General features: G+C 45.8%; 1 protein-coding gene across 3 annotated transcripts in view; it reads left to right on the top strand.

The window, feature by feature from the left end:
- The window catches only part of LGI2 (leucine rich repeat LGI family member 2), a 29824-nt gene extending 14997 nt beyond the window's left edge, over positions 1-14827 (top strand). For 2 of the 3 annotated variants that reach the window (XM_060299215.1, XM_030832190.2), the window contains 2 exons: positions 2523-2687; positions 10738-14827. In XM_060299215.1, the coding sequence (XP_060155198.1) occupies positions 2523-2687; positions 10738-11555 (983 nt within the window). In that variant the 3' untranslated portion in view covers positions 11556-14827. The remainder of the gene's footprint in view (positions 1-2522; positions 2688-10737) is intronic. The other variant, XM_060299216.1, reaches the window with a different exon arrangement.
- The last annotated feature ends 1229 nt before the right edge of the window (positions 14828-16056 follow it).

Below are 16056 nucleotides of genomic sequence, written 5' to 3'. Positions count from 1 at the left end.
CTGTCCCTGGGCCACCTCTTGCTGTCGGGTGCAGAGGCAGCCTCCTCTTTGCTTCTCCCTCTTCTCCCTGTACCTGCAAGCATCCTTCATTCAGCCCCGTCCTCTCCCACCACAGTCAGGGGCGAGGCCAGCCCTCCCACACTCGCCAAGCCAGCAAGCATTTACTCAGCAGCTCCTGTCCACTGAGAACGAGAGGGGCCCCTCCAAAAGGTAGCATGTATTGAGCACGCACCTTGTGCAAAGCACTGTTCTACATGAGTATGGATTCAACAGACGATGAAGAAACTGAGGCAGAGAGAGCTTGGGTAACTTCCCTAAGGTCACTCAGCAAAAAGGCAGAGTCAGCGCTCCGGCATTTTATCTTAGATGCCGTTAAAATGAACACTGTCCCCAAGAGATGGCCCAGTGGTGACCAGGACAGTGGAGGGGGACTGTCCTTGCTTGGATCTCAATTCCATATTTATCAGTCGCCTACCGTGTGCTGAGCCTGAGGTTGGCATGTCCACCACATTACCTAGTCTGTTCCTGCCATCGAGCCTGGATCATTGCCCCCATACTGCAGATGAGTAAACTGAGGCCTTGTAAGGGGAGGTGTGCACGCAGCCCAGGGATTCAAACACAGGGAGTGGTTTCAGGTGGTCTGACTCCAGGCGCAGCGCTCTTGCCAGTGCCTCACGCCGCCCTTACTCCTCAGCTTTACCTTCTGCCCGCTGACGGGCACCTGCTCTTCCGGCCCCGGCTCCACGCTTCCCACCTTAACACTCGCTCAGCTGCTCTGCCCCCTTACCTGCCTCTAGTCCTTTTGCACTGGCCCTCCGTACTCACTACCTGGTACCTGCCCTTTTAATGCCTTTCTCAGTTGACTTTTTTTTTTTTTTTTTTTTTTTTTTTGCGGTACGCGGGCCTCTAGCTGTTGTGGCCTCTCCCGTTGCGGAGCACAGGCTCCGGACTCGCAGGCTCAGCGGCCATGGCTCACGGGCCCAGCCGCTCCGCGGCACGTGGGATCTTCCCGGACCGCGGCACGAACCTATGTCCCCTGCATCGGCAGGCGGACTCTCAACCACTGCGCCACCAGGGAAGCCCTCAGTTGACATCTTTCATGAGGCTTCTGAGTCAATTATTTCTTGAGTGGCTGCTGTGGGCTTGTGTCATTGGAGCTCTGAGAAGTGTAGGACCTTCCTTAGGAAGCCCTTGGTTCAGGAGACACACCACGCTGGCTGTGTGTCCATGGCCGGGCATACACCCTCTCTGAGCTTCAGCTTCTGGCTCTAAGATCTCTCCCATTTCTTCAAATCTGACCCTGATGTCTCTATGTTGGAGGCTAAACCCTAGTAAATAATAATATGTAAACAACATTGCCTGATTATGAGTCCAGCAAGTTAGGAAGGGTCCCTGATTGGACTGGTCAGGGCAGCTTTGCCAGAGGAGATGGGACTTCAGTGGGCATGGATAAGGATTGCGTGGGGGAAGAGGTGGGCAAAGCCAGGATTTTCTTATAGGAACTACTTTCCTAAGCCAGACGTCCACCCTCAATTTACCCTGGGCACTTTTAGCCTGCTAAGAAGCAGTGCACCCTGAAAGATCTCTGGCCAAAGAAATAACTTAAACTTTATTACTATTTTGTTTTTTTAAAAAAACTTCTTTCTTCATTGTTTCTCTAGCTACTGCACACACTAACCGTTCTTGCATCCGAGGGCATGCTAACCCTGTTCTTGGTAAGACTGTACATTCTGTACCAAGATTTCACAGAGTGAGTCATTGTAGCTCAGGGAGCGACACAGATGATGGGTATCGACTTGCCACTAAGTGTAAGAGCAGAATGCGTGCTTAAATAGGATGGCGTCTATATTGCTGGAAAATCGAATAGATCTCCTGTAACTGCTCCCTGAGCTGCAGAGCAGTACCCAGATCCCAGGCACAGCCGTACTTAGCACTGCTACCAATCCAGTAACCAGTAAACACACCTAGGTTAACTTCCCCGCACAGTGGGCTTTATCAACCTCCAAGACCTCGTCAAAGAGTTTGGTTTGATTTCCAAAACTGCAGCGTGCCCTTTGGGGAATTTACTTTTAGTTTTCTTTACTACCTGGACTATTCTGAGAGAGCTAAAAAGAACAGCATTCCCCAAGGGAATTTGACCACAGCAGCCCTTCTTCATAGAGTAAATTTCACCATAGTTTCAGGAATGTTGTCCTGCAGTATCCTTTCTGTCCTGTCTTTCTGAAAGCCAGGTCTCACCAAATTTGTTTAAAACTTTGAGATCCTCTAGCCAGACTTGTGAGCTATTTATCTCAAGGAAGCTGTATTAGAAGCTGTGCGTTCAGTCTGCTATTTCTGCACAAGCCAGAACTCTCTGGACTCATCCAGAGTGAAACGTGCCATGATGTGTGTTGCTTCTCTCCTGCCCTCCCTCCTCCCCAGTCCTCTTTGGAACTGATGAGAGAAAGGATAGAAGGGGAATGGCGGTCCATAATGCCCACAGGAGAGCTCACGGAGACTTTTTTTTAAACACCCCTTCCCAGATTTTGTTGTTCATCAGACTCTGCCCTACCAGTCGGTTTCAGTGGATACGTTCAACTCCAAGAATGATGTGTACGTGGCCATCGCTCAGCCCAGCATGGAGAACTGCATGGTGCTGGAGTGGGACCACATCGAAATGAATTTCCGGAGCTATGACAATATTACAGGTGTGTTATGGCTTTGACTGGATGTACTGCCCTCATTTCAGCATGGCCTAAAGCCCGGGAGAGAAGAAATGTTCTCTGTTATCCTGAGGGAGCTTGGCTCTCTGGCTTGGTTTGATTTGGGAACACATTCCAGCCCACCCTCTTCCCTCCAACTTTTTCTGGACGTGGTCAGTTATTGGTGAGGGCAGAAACCTTAGGTGGTGATTCTGTTTATTGTTGGTGATCCTTTTGTAAAGGGAGAGGGTGATGGGGGCCTGTGGTGGGAAGCATTTTCCTGAAATGGTGAGAAGTCACTCCCAGAATCCCTTGATTTTGAGCAGTTATGACAGCCTCAGACTGCAGGAGCGTCTTAGCAGCTAAATGAATCTTTTGACTTTTGTAAGCTCTTAACGAATATGCTAATGCAGACGCGCACACACACGTGCTCACGTACACATAGGCACACGCTCACGAACACACACACACTATAGCTGTTTCTATTGCCCCCTTGCGAAGTTCTGGTGATCACGACTTCCTTTAATAAGTACATACAAAATAAGCATAAATGGCTTCCTAATTCAAGCCTTTGGGATAAGACTTAGAGCTTCATTTGGGGCCATGATTGAATCCCAGTGTCTTAGCGCTACTAGAAATGGACTGTCTACTTGCTTTTTAAATCAGTGGATAAAGTCAAAATAATCTTTCAAAGACTTCTCATTTATCAAAGTGCAATCTGATACTAATACTGACTTTACAGACAGCACCACGTGGCCTAACTCTTGCCCCACGTGAGGGTTTCCTTCAGTGATTCCTCCTCTGGTTCGAGCAGCGTCTTGCTGGGGCGGAGAGAAGCGTATCCAGGTAGCATTTCCAGATACGGAGGTTCTGGCCTTGCAGCAGGTGCAGGGATGCAGGGAGAGCATCGTTCACCCTCAGGGAGCAGAGCTGCTAATGAGGCTGATCTGGCAGCCCGGAGAGGGCTATGAGACGTAGATCCTGACGCTCCGACATGCCATCTGGCCTCCCAGTGCTGAGCCCACATTCCTGGGAGCAGCCCCGCTCGCTCCGAGCACAGACTCAGCACAGAGCAGTGCAGGTGAACCTATGGAGGGGAGCCCAGGCCTCAGGACCCTAAAGCCGGTCCATGTTAGAGGAAACGAGGTGAGAGAGGAACTCACCACCGCATGGTTTTTTGCTTCCATCTTTTCTCTGACCTGGAAGGTCGGTGAGGGCTGAATGAGCAGGCCCCTCTGCCTTCTCTCCTCCCTCTCACACGACGAGGTGGGAGCAGAGTGAAGCCGTGCTCTCGTGCAGGGAGTTCTGAGGCCAGTGCTTGTTGCCGGTGCTGGTTGTGGGCTTGCAGAGAGCCAGGTTCGGGTTAGTCTCGTTGGGGCTCATAACAGCTGTTTGAGGTGTTATTGCAGGTTCCCTGCCCGTAGGTAGAGGACAAGTGACCTCTCTTCAAGAGAGAGGAGGCATATGAACTATAAAGAGCTCAGGTTTTGAAAACCTACGAACATGGATTCTACTCCTGACTCTGCCATGTGCTAGGAAGTAGCTGTGGCCTTTGAGCCTCTGTTTTCTCATCGGTGAAATGGGCAGGAGATGTACCTCCCATGGATGTTGTGAGAATTGGGTGAGTGCCAGGCACAGAGAAGGCAGTTCTTTTTTTTTTTTTAAGTGTTTCCTCTTTCTCTTTTTTTTTTTTTTTTTTAAATTTATTTATTTTAGGCTGCGTTCAGTCTTCATTGCTGTGCGTGGGCTTTCTCTAGTTGCGGAGAGCTGGGGCTACTCTTCGTTGCTGTGCGTGGGCTTCTTATTGCGGTGGCTTCTCTTGTTGCGGAGCACGGGCTCTAGAGAACAGGCTCAGTAGTTTTGGCACATGGGTTTAATTGCTCTGTGGCATGTGGGATCTTCCCAGACCAGGGCTCGAACCCATGTCTCCTGCATTGGCAAGCAGATTCTTAACCACTGCACCACCAGGGAAGTCCCAAGCAGGCAGTTCTTAATGCTGGCTTCCTCCTTACCTTTCCGAAAGAAGAGAGGTAGGCTCAGGCATGTTGAATTACTCCACTGTTATTCCAAGGCAGAGCCCGGGACCTGTCACTGCTGCATCCCACCCTTTCCTTCTCCCAGGTTGACCTTGGTAGGAGGGGACAGCATTGCCCTCCACCTGCCCTTCCTACGTACAGCAGCTGGTCACACTCCTAGGTTCATCAAGTCATTCATTCATTTTTTTCACTTGTTCCCAAAGATTTCTTGAGTGCTTCCTCTGAGCCAGGCCCAGTCTAGGTGCTGGGGCCGTAGCAGTGAACAAGTCACAAGAAAACCTCCACCCTCAAGGAGTCTGTGTTATAATGGGAGAGAGAGAGACAATCAAATAAGACAAATAATTGTAATACGTACAACATATTAGATGGCAGCATGCTAAGAAGGGAAAAGGTGGCAGGGAGGAAAGATTTGAAGTGTTGGCATGAGAGGACTGAAATTTTAGATAGAGTGTCTGGTAGAGGCCTCATTAAGAAGGTGTTTGCATAAAACTCGTGGGACATGAGGGCTTGATGCGCATGGAGGGTGGGAACAGTGGGGAGAACATTCCAGACAGGGAAGAGTGAGTGCAGCAGTCCAGAGGCAGGAGGGTATTTTTCCTGTTGGATGAACAGGCAGGTGGCTGGTTTGGCTTGGACAGAATGATCCAGGGGCAGTTGTAGGAGACGAAGTCAGAGAGGTAAGAGGGCTGATCATGGGGGCCTTGCGGGTCCTACGAAGGACTTGGACTTTTGCCTTTGTGCAGAGGCCAGCCAGGCTGCATAGAAGATGCAGGTGCCTGCTACAGAATGCTGGGTTGTGTCCAGCTGCTGGGCTGAGAGTAGTCCGTGTGTGGGGAGGGGACCAAAGTGGAATCAGAGCAAGTAGTTGAGAGGCTACTGCAAGGATTCAGGCAAGTGCTAATGGCCTGGACCCAGCGGAGGCCGCAGAGCTGCGGGTAGGAAGTGGTCAGTGAGAGCAGAGTGGGTGTGGCCAGAGCCAGGGCTGGAGCTTACTGGTTTCCAGGGATCCCTTGGCCTCTGAGTGTTGAAGTCTGAATCTTCTGAGAGGTGGGCAGCTGGACATGCAGCCCACTGGGATCCTCTTCACAGCCAAGCCCAAGAAGTGAGCTACAAAATTGTGTTCGTTAAGTTTATGAACTCCAACGTCACACTGGTTTTTCATAAATCTGTCTCTAGATCTTTCTAGCTGGTGACCTTGGCCAAGTTTCAATTTCCATGAGCCCCTTTCATCTGTAAAGTGGGAATTCCATCTGTAAAATGGTATCATCATAGTATTGGGCCCATGGGAATTTAACTGGGTAGCTTATATAACACTTAGCATGGGGCCTGGTGTATAGTAAGTTCTCAACAAGTGTTGGGATATCAGTTGCGGATAAAAAATAGATATTTGATTATTATTCCTTGCTACCACCGCTAGGCAAATCCACCAGGTTTGGATCTCTTACTCTTCTTAATTCACGAAAGCATACAGATTTCATACATCAGGGTCCCAACACACATTTCCGAATACATATTGCCAAATTCCTGTCACATTGATTTCTGATCACATCTTACAATTCAACCACCTCTCTTTTGTTTCTCCCTTCACCTGGGTTTCCAGGCTCAAATGCAGCCTCCTACAGGAAGCATTTCTTGATGACCGGATTGGAATGAAGTCTGCCTTCTCTGCTCCCTTATTGCATGAATTTCCATTAAACACAAATCTCATCACATAATTTTTCACTTAGAGGAAGGCAACTCACATTTACATACTCAGTGATTTATAAGCTGTTTCTTTCGTCAGCTACACAACCTCACAATGTGTACTTATTGTCTCTGTTTTATAGTGGAAAAAAAAATAGGAGCAGCCCTCCTTCTCCCATAGACCCTAATTCTTTGACTTCAATAAAGTTGTCTCCACAACTTTAAAAGCATAGGAGTGCCAGGGCCAGCAGAGCATGGCCTGAGGGAGGCTGGGAAAGAGGGTGGTTACAGAAGTAGGGGCCTTGCTCGCTCTGTGGAGGAAAGAGTGTGGCTTGCTGGAATTCAGCCTGGTGTGAAGGAAGGCCCTGCAGCTCACACGGGCTGGGCAGATGACAAATGGATGAGCAAGGGCACAGCCCCAGAACCACTTGCCTCGAACAAGACCAAGGTAAACGTGGACCGTTCTCTCCTCGTGGGGCTGTGCATGCCTCATTTATCATCTCGTTTGATCACAGGGTGATCCCAGAGTCAGCAAGAGCTGGGCAGGATTTTCTCCATCCATGGCCGGCAAGTCTGGGGCTCCGAGGAATGAGAGGGACACATGTTTCCCGCTCTGTGGCCCTGCTGGGCATTGTGCAAAAGGGACATCCATCCTCTAGTGAGAGAGGGAGACCCAGCGTCATGAGCCGCCCCCCCGCCACCGCCAGGGTTTGCTCCTTTTTCTCTCTACATCTCTTCTCAGCTCTCCTGCTTTTGGTTCATTTTGTTTGCCTTTTGATTTCTGCCCACTAAGTATGTTGCAGCATCTCTCCTCCTAGATTAAAACACATATTCACACACACACACACACACACACACGAGGATTGCTGCTGACACCTCCATAAGCTACAACTCCACAGGCTACACCTGGAAAGAGGACGCTTTAGGGAGCATCTCCAAGAAAGGAATTCTTTCTCACACGGCCCCTCGGCTGAGACCAGGATAGCTGCAGGATGCTTCTGGGTAGAAGGGACCTCCGTAGCCAGGGACTCAGGAGGACCATGCACCTCAGTTAGTGCTGTCAGGGGGGAATCAGTGCAGTTTCTGAGGAGCAGTTTGGTAGTTGAAACCCAGAAGCCTTAACAATGTGCACAATGTCTACCCCGCAATCTCTCCATTGAAGAGCACTGCCAGGTGGTTTTCAAACACAGATTTCTCTACAGGGAAGCCTATTACTTACAATAATGAAAAACTGGAAATAAGTGCAATGTCCAGCAGTAGGGGATTAAATAAAATATGGTGCCTCCATGCAATGGAATACCATGTAATGTTAAAAAATCAAGTTGTAGAAGACGCAATAACATGGGAAAATGTTCACAACATAGTGGTCAAGGGAAAAAAACAGGTTATAAAAAATCCATGTACACTAAAAGCCCAGATCTATTTTTAAAAGGCACATTTGGATATGTGCAGAGATTGGCAATTAAAGAAATATATCAAGATATATTTATTATATAATAAATAATATGTTATTATATAATAAATATAATATATAATATATTATATTATATATTATATATATTATATATATATAATATATATATTATATATATATAAATATAATATATATATTATATATATATATTATATATATATAATATATATATAATATATATATAATATATTATAATATATTATATAATATATAATATATATATTATACAATATATAATATATTATTATATAATAAATAATGTTATTTCAGCATTTGCAGTTCAAGTGATTTTGATTTTCTTCTTTGTACTTTTTGGTACATTGGTGGTGGAGTGTAGACTGGAGCCAGACTACCTGGATTTGGATCCCAGGCTCCATCACATTGCAGCTGTGTGACCTTGTATAAGTTACTTAACTTCTCTGTGCCTTTATAAAACGGGGTACAAAATTAAGTGTATGCTAAGTATATAATAAGCATGTAAAGTGCTTAGTATAGTGCCTTTATGTGTTACCTATTATTATTTTCAGAATTTGCTCTGATGAACATTAAAAACCTTTATACTCAGAAAAAATGCAATAATTAGTTTTAAACAAAGGAAAGGGACCAGATTCTTGCAGGGAAGCCAAAGCAGTGGAAGAGAAAAGTAAATACCACCCGAAAATCCACCAACCGTCTGCCCCCAATGTTAATACTGAGGACAGAAATTGGGTAATTATCCTTGTAATTTACAGACCAAATTCACTTTGGTCCAAACTGCCTAGAAAATTAGGGGAAAGAAATAACTTTTAATTGAATGACCTAGATGGCGAGTCAATAATACTCTTTGAGGTGTGGGTGGTCTTATTGCTGTCTGGCTGGAACGGTGTGGGCGGGGGGTCTGGGTGCAGATAGGGAGAAGGTGATGGGAGGTGACCCAGACAGGGCAGTCACGACTCAAAATGTTCCCCTTTTCCTGCAAAGTTCTGGTTTGGTGCCGCCTGAGCTAGATCATTCAGATCATGGCTCGTGATCTCAATTGCCTCAATGATCCAATAATGAGAGCGACTAGTTATTGATCGCTTCCTGTGTGTGCAAGCTCTGTACTAAAAACCCTGACCGTGAAATTTCTCAGGTAGTCTTTACAGCGGCTGTGTAAGGTCAGGGCTGGCAGCATCCTTAGTCTCATCTGGTAGGGGAGGAGCCTGAGCACAGGGAGTTGAGGGAACTGCCACAGGGTCAGAAAGCTTATGAGGTGCTGGGCCGCGTGGTCTAGAGTCACAAGGTTTAACACTGGTCTGTTCTGCCTCCGCTCAGCTTCAGAAATCAGAAAAGGTCAAACGTCCTCAAGAGCTCTCATTACATTTTTTTTTTTTCCTGCCTCTAAGTCCTGACTCCTAGCTTTTTACCCCCCAAGAGAAGAAACCCGTTTAAATGCCTCATTCTCCCCTGTGGAGTCGGGAATAGCATGCAGACAATTCGCTTGGTGTCTTAGTGAATTTCCTGAATTATACACCTGCCTCCAAAGATGCCAGAGGCCTAGGTTACCAACACTTACCTATTTCGATGGAGGTACTTTTAAAACTATTTGTTTTAATTGTGGGGAAATATACATAACATTTACCGTCTTAACTGTGTTTGTGGGTGGTTCAATAAATGCATCAATCCCCAGAACTCTTCATCTTGAAAAACTGAAACTCGGTACCCATTAAACTGTAATTCCCCATTCTCCCCTCCTCTCAGACCCTGGCAACCACCCTTCTGCTTTCTATCTCTATGAATCTGACACCTCTAGGTACCTCATATGAGTGGAATCATACACTATGTGTCTTTTTGTGACTGTTTTTATCACTTAGCATAATGTCTTCAACATTCATCCATGACACAGCATGTGTTGGAATTTCCTTCCTTTTTAAGGTGTAACAATAATCCATTGTGTGTATATACCACAATTTGTTTATCCATTCATCCATCAGTGGACACTTGGGTTGTTTCCACCTTTTGGTTATTGTGAATAATGCTGCTATGAACGCGGCGTACACATATCTCTTCAAAACCCTGCTTTCCATTCTTTGGGTACAGACCCAGAAGTGGAATTGCTGGATCATATGGGAATTCTTCGTTAAATTTTCTGATGAATCGCCATACTGTTTTCCACAGTGGCTGAACATGTTATATTTCTCACCAGCAGTTCATAAGGCTTCCAGTTTCACTGTGGACGGGCATTTTTTTTTTATTTACCTAAAGATTTTATTATTGTTTTGTACCAATTAGATTTACATAAAGATTTATCCTTTTCATTCTCTTGATTAAACGCAAAAATATTCTGATTGTTTAATATATTATTATTCAATACAGTTAATTTACCTAAAGAAATTTTTGTTATATATAGTTTAGATTTACATAAATAAATATTTACTCTGTTCATTGTTCTTTGTTATTTCTTTTTTTTAAAAAAAATGAACTATAGTTGATTTATAATATTGTGTTAGTTTCAGGTGTACAGCAAAGTGATTCCGTTTTGTATATATATGTGTGTGTGTGTATATATATATTTCAGATTATTTTCCATTATAGATTATTACAAGGTATTGGATATAGTTCCCTGTGCCATGCAGTAGGTCCTTGTTGTTTATCTGTTTTATATGTAGTAGTGTGTATCTGTTAACCCCATACTCCTGATTTATCCACCCCCTTTCCCCTTTGGTAACCATAAGTTTACTTTCTATGTCTGTGAGTCTGTTTCTGTTTTATAAATAAGTTCACTTGTTTTATTTTTAGATTCCACATATAAGTGGTATCATATAATATTTGTCTTTCTCTGACTCTGGACGAGTGTTTCTCACGGTGGCTGCCCTAACCCCATCTCCCCTCTTCTGGAGCGCAGGTCAGTCCATCGTGGGCTGTAAGGCCATCCTCATCGACGACCAGGTCTTTGTGGTGGTGGCCCAGCTCTTCGGCGGCTCCCACATTTACAGATACGACGAGAGCTGGACCAAGTTTGTCAAATTCCAGGACATAGAAGTCTCTCGCATTTCCAAGCCCAACGACATCGAGCTGTTTCAGATCGAGGACGAGACGTTCTTTGTCATCGCAGACAGCTCCAAAGCCGGTCTGTCAACCGTGTATAAATGGAACAGCAAAGGATTCTACTCGTACCAGTCTCTGCATGAGTGGTTCAGGGACACGGATGCCGAGTTTGTTGAAATAGACGGCAAATCACACCTGATCCTCTCCAGCCGCTCCCAGGTCCCCATCATCCTCCAGTGGAATAAAAGCTCTAAGAAGTTTGTCCCCCACAGCGACATCCCCAACATGGAGGATGTGCTGGCCGTGAAGAGCTTCAGGATGCAGAACGCCCTCTACCTTTCCCTCACCCGCTTCATCGGGGACTCGAGGGTCATGAGGTGGAATAGTAAGCAGTTTGTGGAGGTCCAGGCTCTCCCATCCCGGGGGGCCATGACCCTGCAGCCCTTTTCTTTTAAAGAGAATCACTACCTGGCCCTGGGGAGTGACTATACGTTCTCCCAGATATACCAGTGGGATAAAGAGAAGCAGCTCTTCAAAAAATTTAAGGAGATATATGTGCAGGCGCCTCGTTCCTTCACAGCCGTCTCCACTGACAGGAGAGATTTCTTTTTTGCATCCAGTTTCAAAGGGAAAACAAAGATTTTTGAACACATAGTTGTTGACTTAAGTTTGTGAAGGTGTGATTGGTGAATTTAAAAGACGTGTAGCTTTAGCTGTCACAGGAGAGGACCAAGGGGAAAAAAGAATCCAGGTTCACAGGTCTGAAATTACAAATGCACTGGGGAAATAGTTAGAAGTTTTCAAACTTTTAGAACTCATATTTTAATCAGGGATTGCATTTATTGGCTAACTGCATGACATGTCCATTCTCCCACTTAAAAACACATCTGAAAGCCTGTAATTACTGAGAAAACAGTACAACGTTAAGTCTTACCATCTAAGGAAACAATGCGCCTTTTTTTCTTTTTAATGAGGAAGGAGAAAATCGGATAAGATGGGACAGCTCTTATAATGAAATAAAAACAAAAAAAAGACCAAACACACTATGGGCCCTTCTCGTTCCATTTTAGCAATCTAGTGGGTAAGAACTCTTAAAGCCAAAGTCAGCTGAAAAGATTTGCTGATGATTAGTTTAAAAATCTGATAACACTCAGCAATGCTATTTTGAGCCTTCCCTGTTTCCTGAATCCCCCCTAATAGCAGAGCCTTGACTGTTTCATTGGCTCATATAGATGGATGTTCATCACGGGTGTGTTAACAAAATAACGTTTAGCATTGCTTCCTCTGCTACAGAAAAAATATTCTGCTGACACATGTATTGGTCCATCACAGGCTGTGGACCCAGGAGTGAGACAAAGAAGTTTCCCCCTCTTCTTGGGGTTCAGAGATGACCCGCATGGTGGCCAGAGCAATTGTGCTTGTTTGATGCTCTCCATGACTCATCTGCTTCTCTGGACCCATCCTTCGAGTTTGTGGGTAACCAGCAGACAGGCCAAAGACTGAATGGTGCTTTTTATTCTGTCCTTTAGAGCAATAGAACAGGTATTTTCATCTGTTGAGCATTTGGTAGAATTTTTGAAGTAAGGCTTTGTGGAGTCAGAGAGGGCTTTTTTATACAAGTCTTGATGTTCTTTGAAACCTAGAGATGATTCTGTGATGGATGGAATGTCCTATAAATATCAATTAAGTTCATCTCGTTTAATGTACCATCTAAAGCTTGTGTCTCCTTATTTATTTTCATTTTGGATGATCTGTCTGTTGGTGAAAGTGGGGTGTGAAAGTCCCCTACTATGATTGTGTTGCTGTCGATTTCCCCTTTTATGGCTGTTAGCATTTGCCTTATGTATTGAGGTGCTCCTATGTTGGGTGCATAAATATTTACAATTGTTATATCTTCTTCTTGGATCGATCCCTTGATCATTATGTAGTGTCCTTCTCTGTCTCTTCTAATAGTCTTTATTTTAAAGTCTATTTTGCCTGATATGAGAATTGCTACTCCAGCTTTCTTTTGGTTTCCATTTGCATGGATATCTTTTACCATCCCCTCACTTTCAGTCTGTATGTGTCTCTAGGTCTGAAGTGGGCCTCTTGTAGACAGCAAATATATGGGTCTTGTTTTTGTATCTATTCAGCCAGTCTGTGTCTTTTGGTGGGAGCATTAGTCCGTTTACATTTAAGGTAATTATCGATATGTATGTTCCTATTCCCATTTTCTTAATTGTTTTGGGTTTGTTATTGTAGGTCTTTTCCTTCTCTTGTGTTTCTTGCCTAGAGGATGATTCTGTGATGGATGCATGTCTTTGTCCTCTGGGCAACTTAATATTTCAAGTAACTGAATACCAGCCTACCTACCTGCCCATCTGCCTACCCGCCTACTCAAGTCACAGTCCTGCTTTGTCGACTTGCTTATATTGCTGCTGCCACTCCAGTCCTTCTGAAGGTGCTGTGGCACCAAATTGCAGAACCCCGGGTATTCGTGATGGCAATGCCCCTTCCTCTCCCAGCACGTTTGCAGAGGAAACCCATGCCCTTACACAGGGTGACGTGCTGGCAGGGGCTCATCCGGTACAGGCTGGGGCTGGGGGTGGGAAGGGTCTCAGGTTGATCCAGAGGGACCAGATTTGGAGCCAGACATACTGAACCCCGGTCCACACGCAGGGGACAAGATGGCCTCTCTGGTGTGGCCCATTTAGGAAGCTCATGGGGTCTGGTTTTGTGGAAGTTTCCAGGTAGATAGTCTGCCTGGTTAGCTGGTTCTCTCCGGAGAATATGAAATGAGTGCTTTCAAGAGTGGCTCTCAAAGAGAAACCCAACAAGTTCTCTTGTGGCTGTGAAAGTAGCACAGTCACCTTGTATTGTATTGCTCTTTTTGTTTGTTTGTTTGTTTTGTTTTGTTTATTTATCTTTGGCTGTGTTGGGTCTTCGTTGCTGCGCACAGGCTTTCTCTAGTTGCGGCGAGCGGGGGCTACTCTTTGTTGTGGTGCACGGGCTTCTCACTGCGGGGGCTTCTCACTGCGGTGGCTTCTCTTGTTGTGGAGCACGGGCTCTAGGTGCACGGGCTGCAGTAGTTGTAGCTCGTGGACTCTAGAGCGCAGGCTCAGTAGTTGTGGCGCACGGGCTTAGTTGCTCCATGGCATGTGGGATCTTCCCGGACCAGGGCTTGAACCCGTGTCCCCTGCATTGGCAGGCAGATTCTTATCCACTGCGCCACGAGGGAAGCCCTGTATTGCTGTTTTTTAATGATTGTTTGCCGAGTCATGAGTAGGTAGATGTTTTGTCACAAATATGGATGTGTTTGCTGTTTCCAGACTTTGAGCAGTGCAGATGGAGGCAATAAACAGCACTTAGAGAACGATGTGGCCATGTCACAGCAGCGCTCTTGGGAACGTTGTGGGACTGCAGGCTCAGGGCTTCCAGCCGAACTAATTCACCCACACATAGTAGCGCTGCTGCTTGAAACTTTCCTACTAACCATGGAGCAAACAAGAAAAAAGTGGTTTGTTTTCATTTTTAAGCACAAATCACTCTTTCTTCCATGTTCTTTTGCCTTCCTGGTTTATTTGCATTGACTAGAAATACCCAGATCCTCACATCGGAGGCTGATCTGCCTTTCCTCTGACTGTCAAGACGGGCAAGCTATGCTTTCTGGCGCACGGAGCCCCTCAGGCAACAAGCCTGGGTGGAAAAATGCGCACTTGGCAAGGAGTGTAAGAGACATTCAGATTGTCCTAGCACTCGTGCCGGGTTGAAACGTAGAGGAGACAGCAGGAGCATCTTTTCTCAGTGCTGCCTCCATGCAGCAGTGACCGCCTTCCCAGCCTTTACCTCTGAGGGCGGAGTTAGGGGCCGCCCTCTGCACTCACCATGCTGGGAACCGTGGCCTGGAATCTGGAAAACCAGGGAGCAAAGGGGGCGGGACTGGGAGTGGGGGGACTTGCTAAGTCCAGATGAGATACTGGAGAGTGAAAGGAAGAGCTAAAGCAACTAGGGATGGGGAGGGGTGTGGGGATGAGAGGGTGGGAAACCCACTCGGCTACGATCAGTTTTTCTTTTTTAAAAACTGCAGACAACATCGGAGGCTGCAACGCACAGTCCCGGTGCTAAGGGAGGAGGTATTTGTTCTGGCCAACGCACCGAAACAGCAGGGATGTTCTTGACGGGAGGCTGCGGAAGCTTTGCTTCGTTAATTTTACTGCTCCGTCCCAAGAACCCCAAGAAAGAATTTCTGCAAGAAGCTTTCTTCCAGTAATAATGGAAGACTAACAAACAAAAAAACCCCAAAGAGCAGCAACAGAAACCCAAAGCAGAGAGACGCGTGGGGCCATCCCCTGTGGAGCTGGCCTTAGGAGAGTCTGCCTTTGCGTCTCCATTCCTCCCCATTACCCACATCTTCTCAGTTTGCTTCTTCTTTATAATCTCAGCGTCTAGGCTCCCAGATCGAGTCCCTCCACATGGCCATGTGGCCAAGCCACACAGCCTTAAATTGAGGACTTGTCCCCAAACTCCACGGGGTCAGGAATACATCTCTCACGAACACTCTAAAAACAAGCCTTAGGTGTGAGTATCACTGTGTTCTCAGGCAATGGATAATAAGACCACCCTGCATGTTGGCAAAACTTTATATTTTTCAATGTACATTTGTGTTCATCTCAGTTGTTCATAAATAGTTCTTCAGTTTTTGAAGGCGTATTGGAGGGCAGACGTTATTCTAATTTCAGAGAGAAGGAAATAGACACAGAAAACCTTAAGTCAATCGCTCAAGGTTATCCAGTTGTGAGTGGCAGAGCTAGAGCTTTCCCTCTGAAGAGCAGGCTTTGTATTTTCTTTCTGTGACACTGCCATGCCCTCCCAGTAAAGACTTTTTATCCCAATTTTGAATATAGCAGCACTTTGAGATAAAATAAAAAATGCAACAAAATGTGCATAGACAGAGGGAAAATCGTGCTGAACAGACACCATTCCATCAACCGGTCCATTTAACAATTAAACAGTACAGAACTGCTCTTACAAGCAAGACCCTCTTAAAAGTCTGCCAGAAGTTATAGATAATTTTCTGTTCTAAGGAGGGTTTTTAGCTAGCATGATAGTTTCTCCCCAACCCCTTCCCCAGATAGCTATGGGAGGGATGTTAAAGTTGAGACACATCTGGTTCTTGTCACAATGTCCACAAGATAAA

Source organism: Globicephala melas, chromosome 5 (assembly GCF_963455315.2).
Source record: "Globicephala melas chromosome 5, mGloMel1.2, whole genome shotgun sequence".
NCBI classification, from domain to species: Eukaryota; Metazoa; Chordata; class Mammalia; order Artiodactyla; family Delphinidae; genus Globicephala; species Globicephala melas.
The sequence above is the reverse complement of the archived record's forward strand: the minus strand, read 5'-3'. Positions and strand labels throughout refer to the sequence as shown.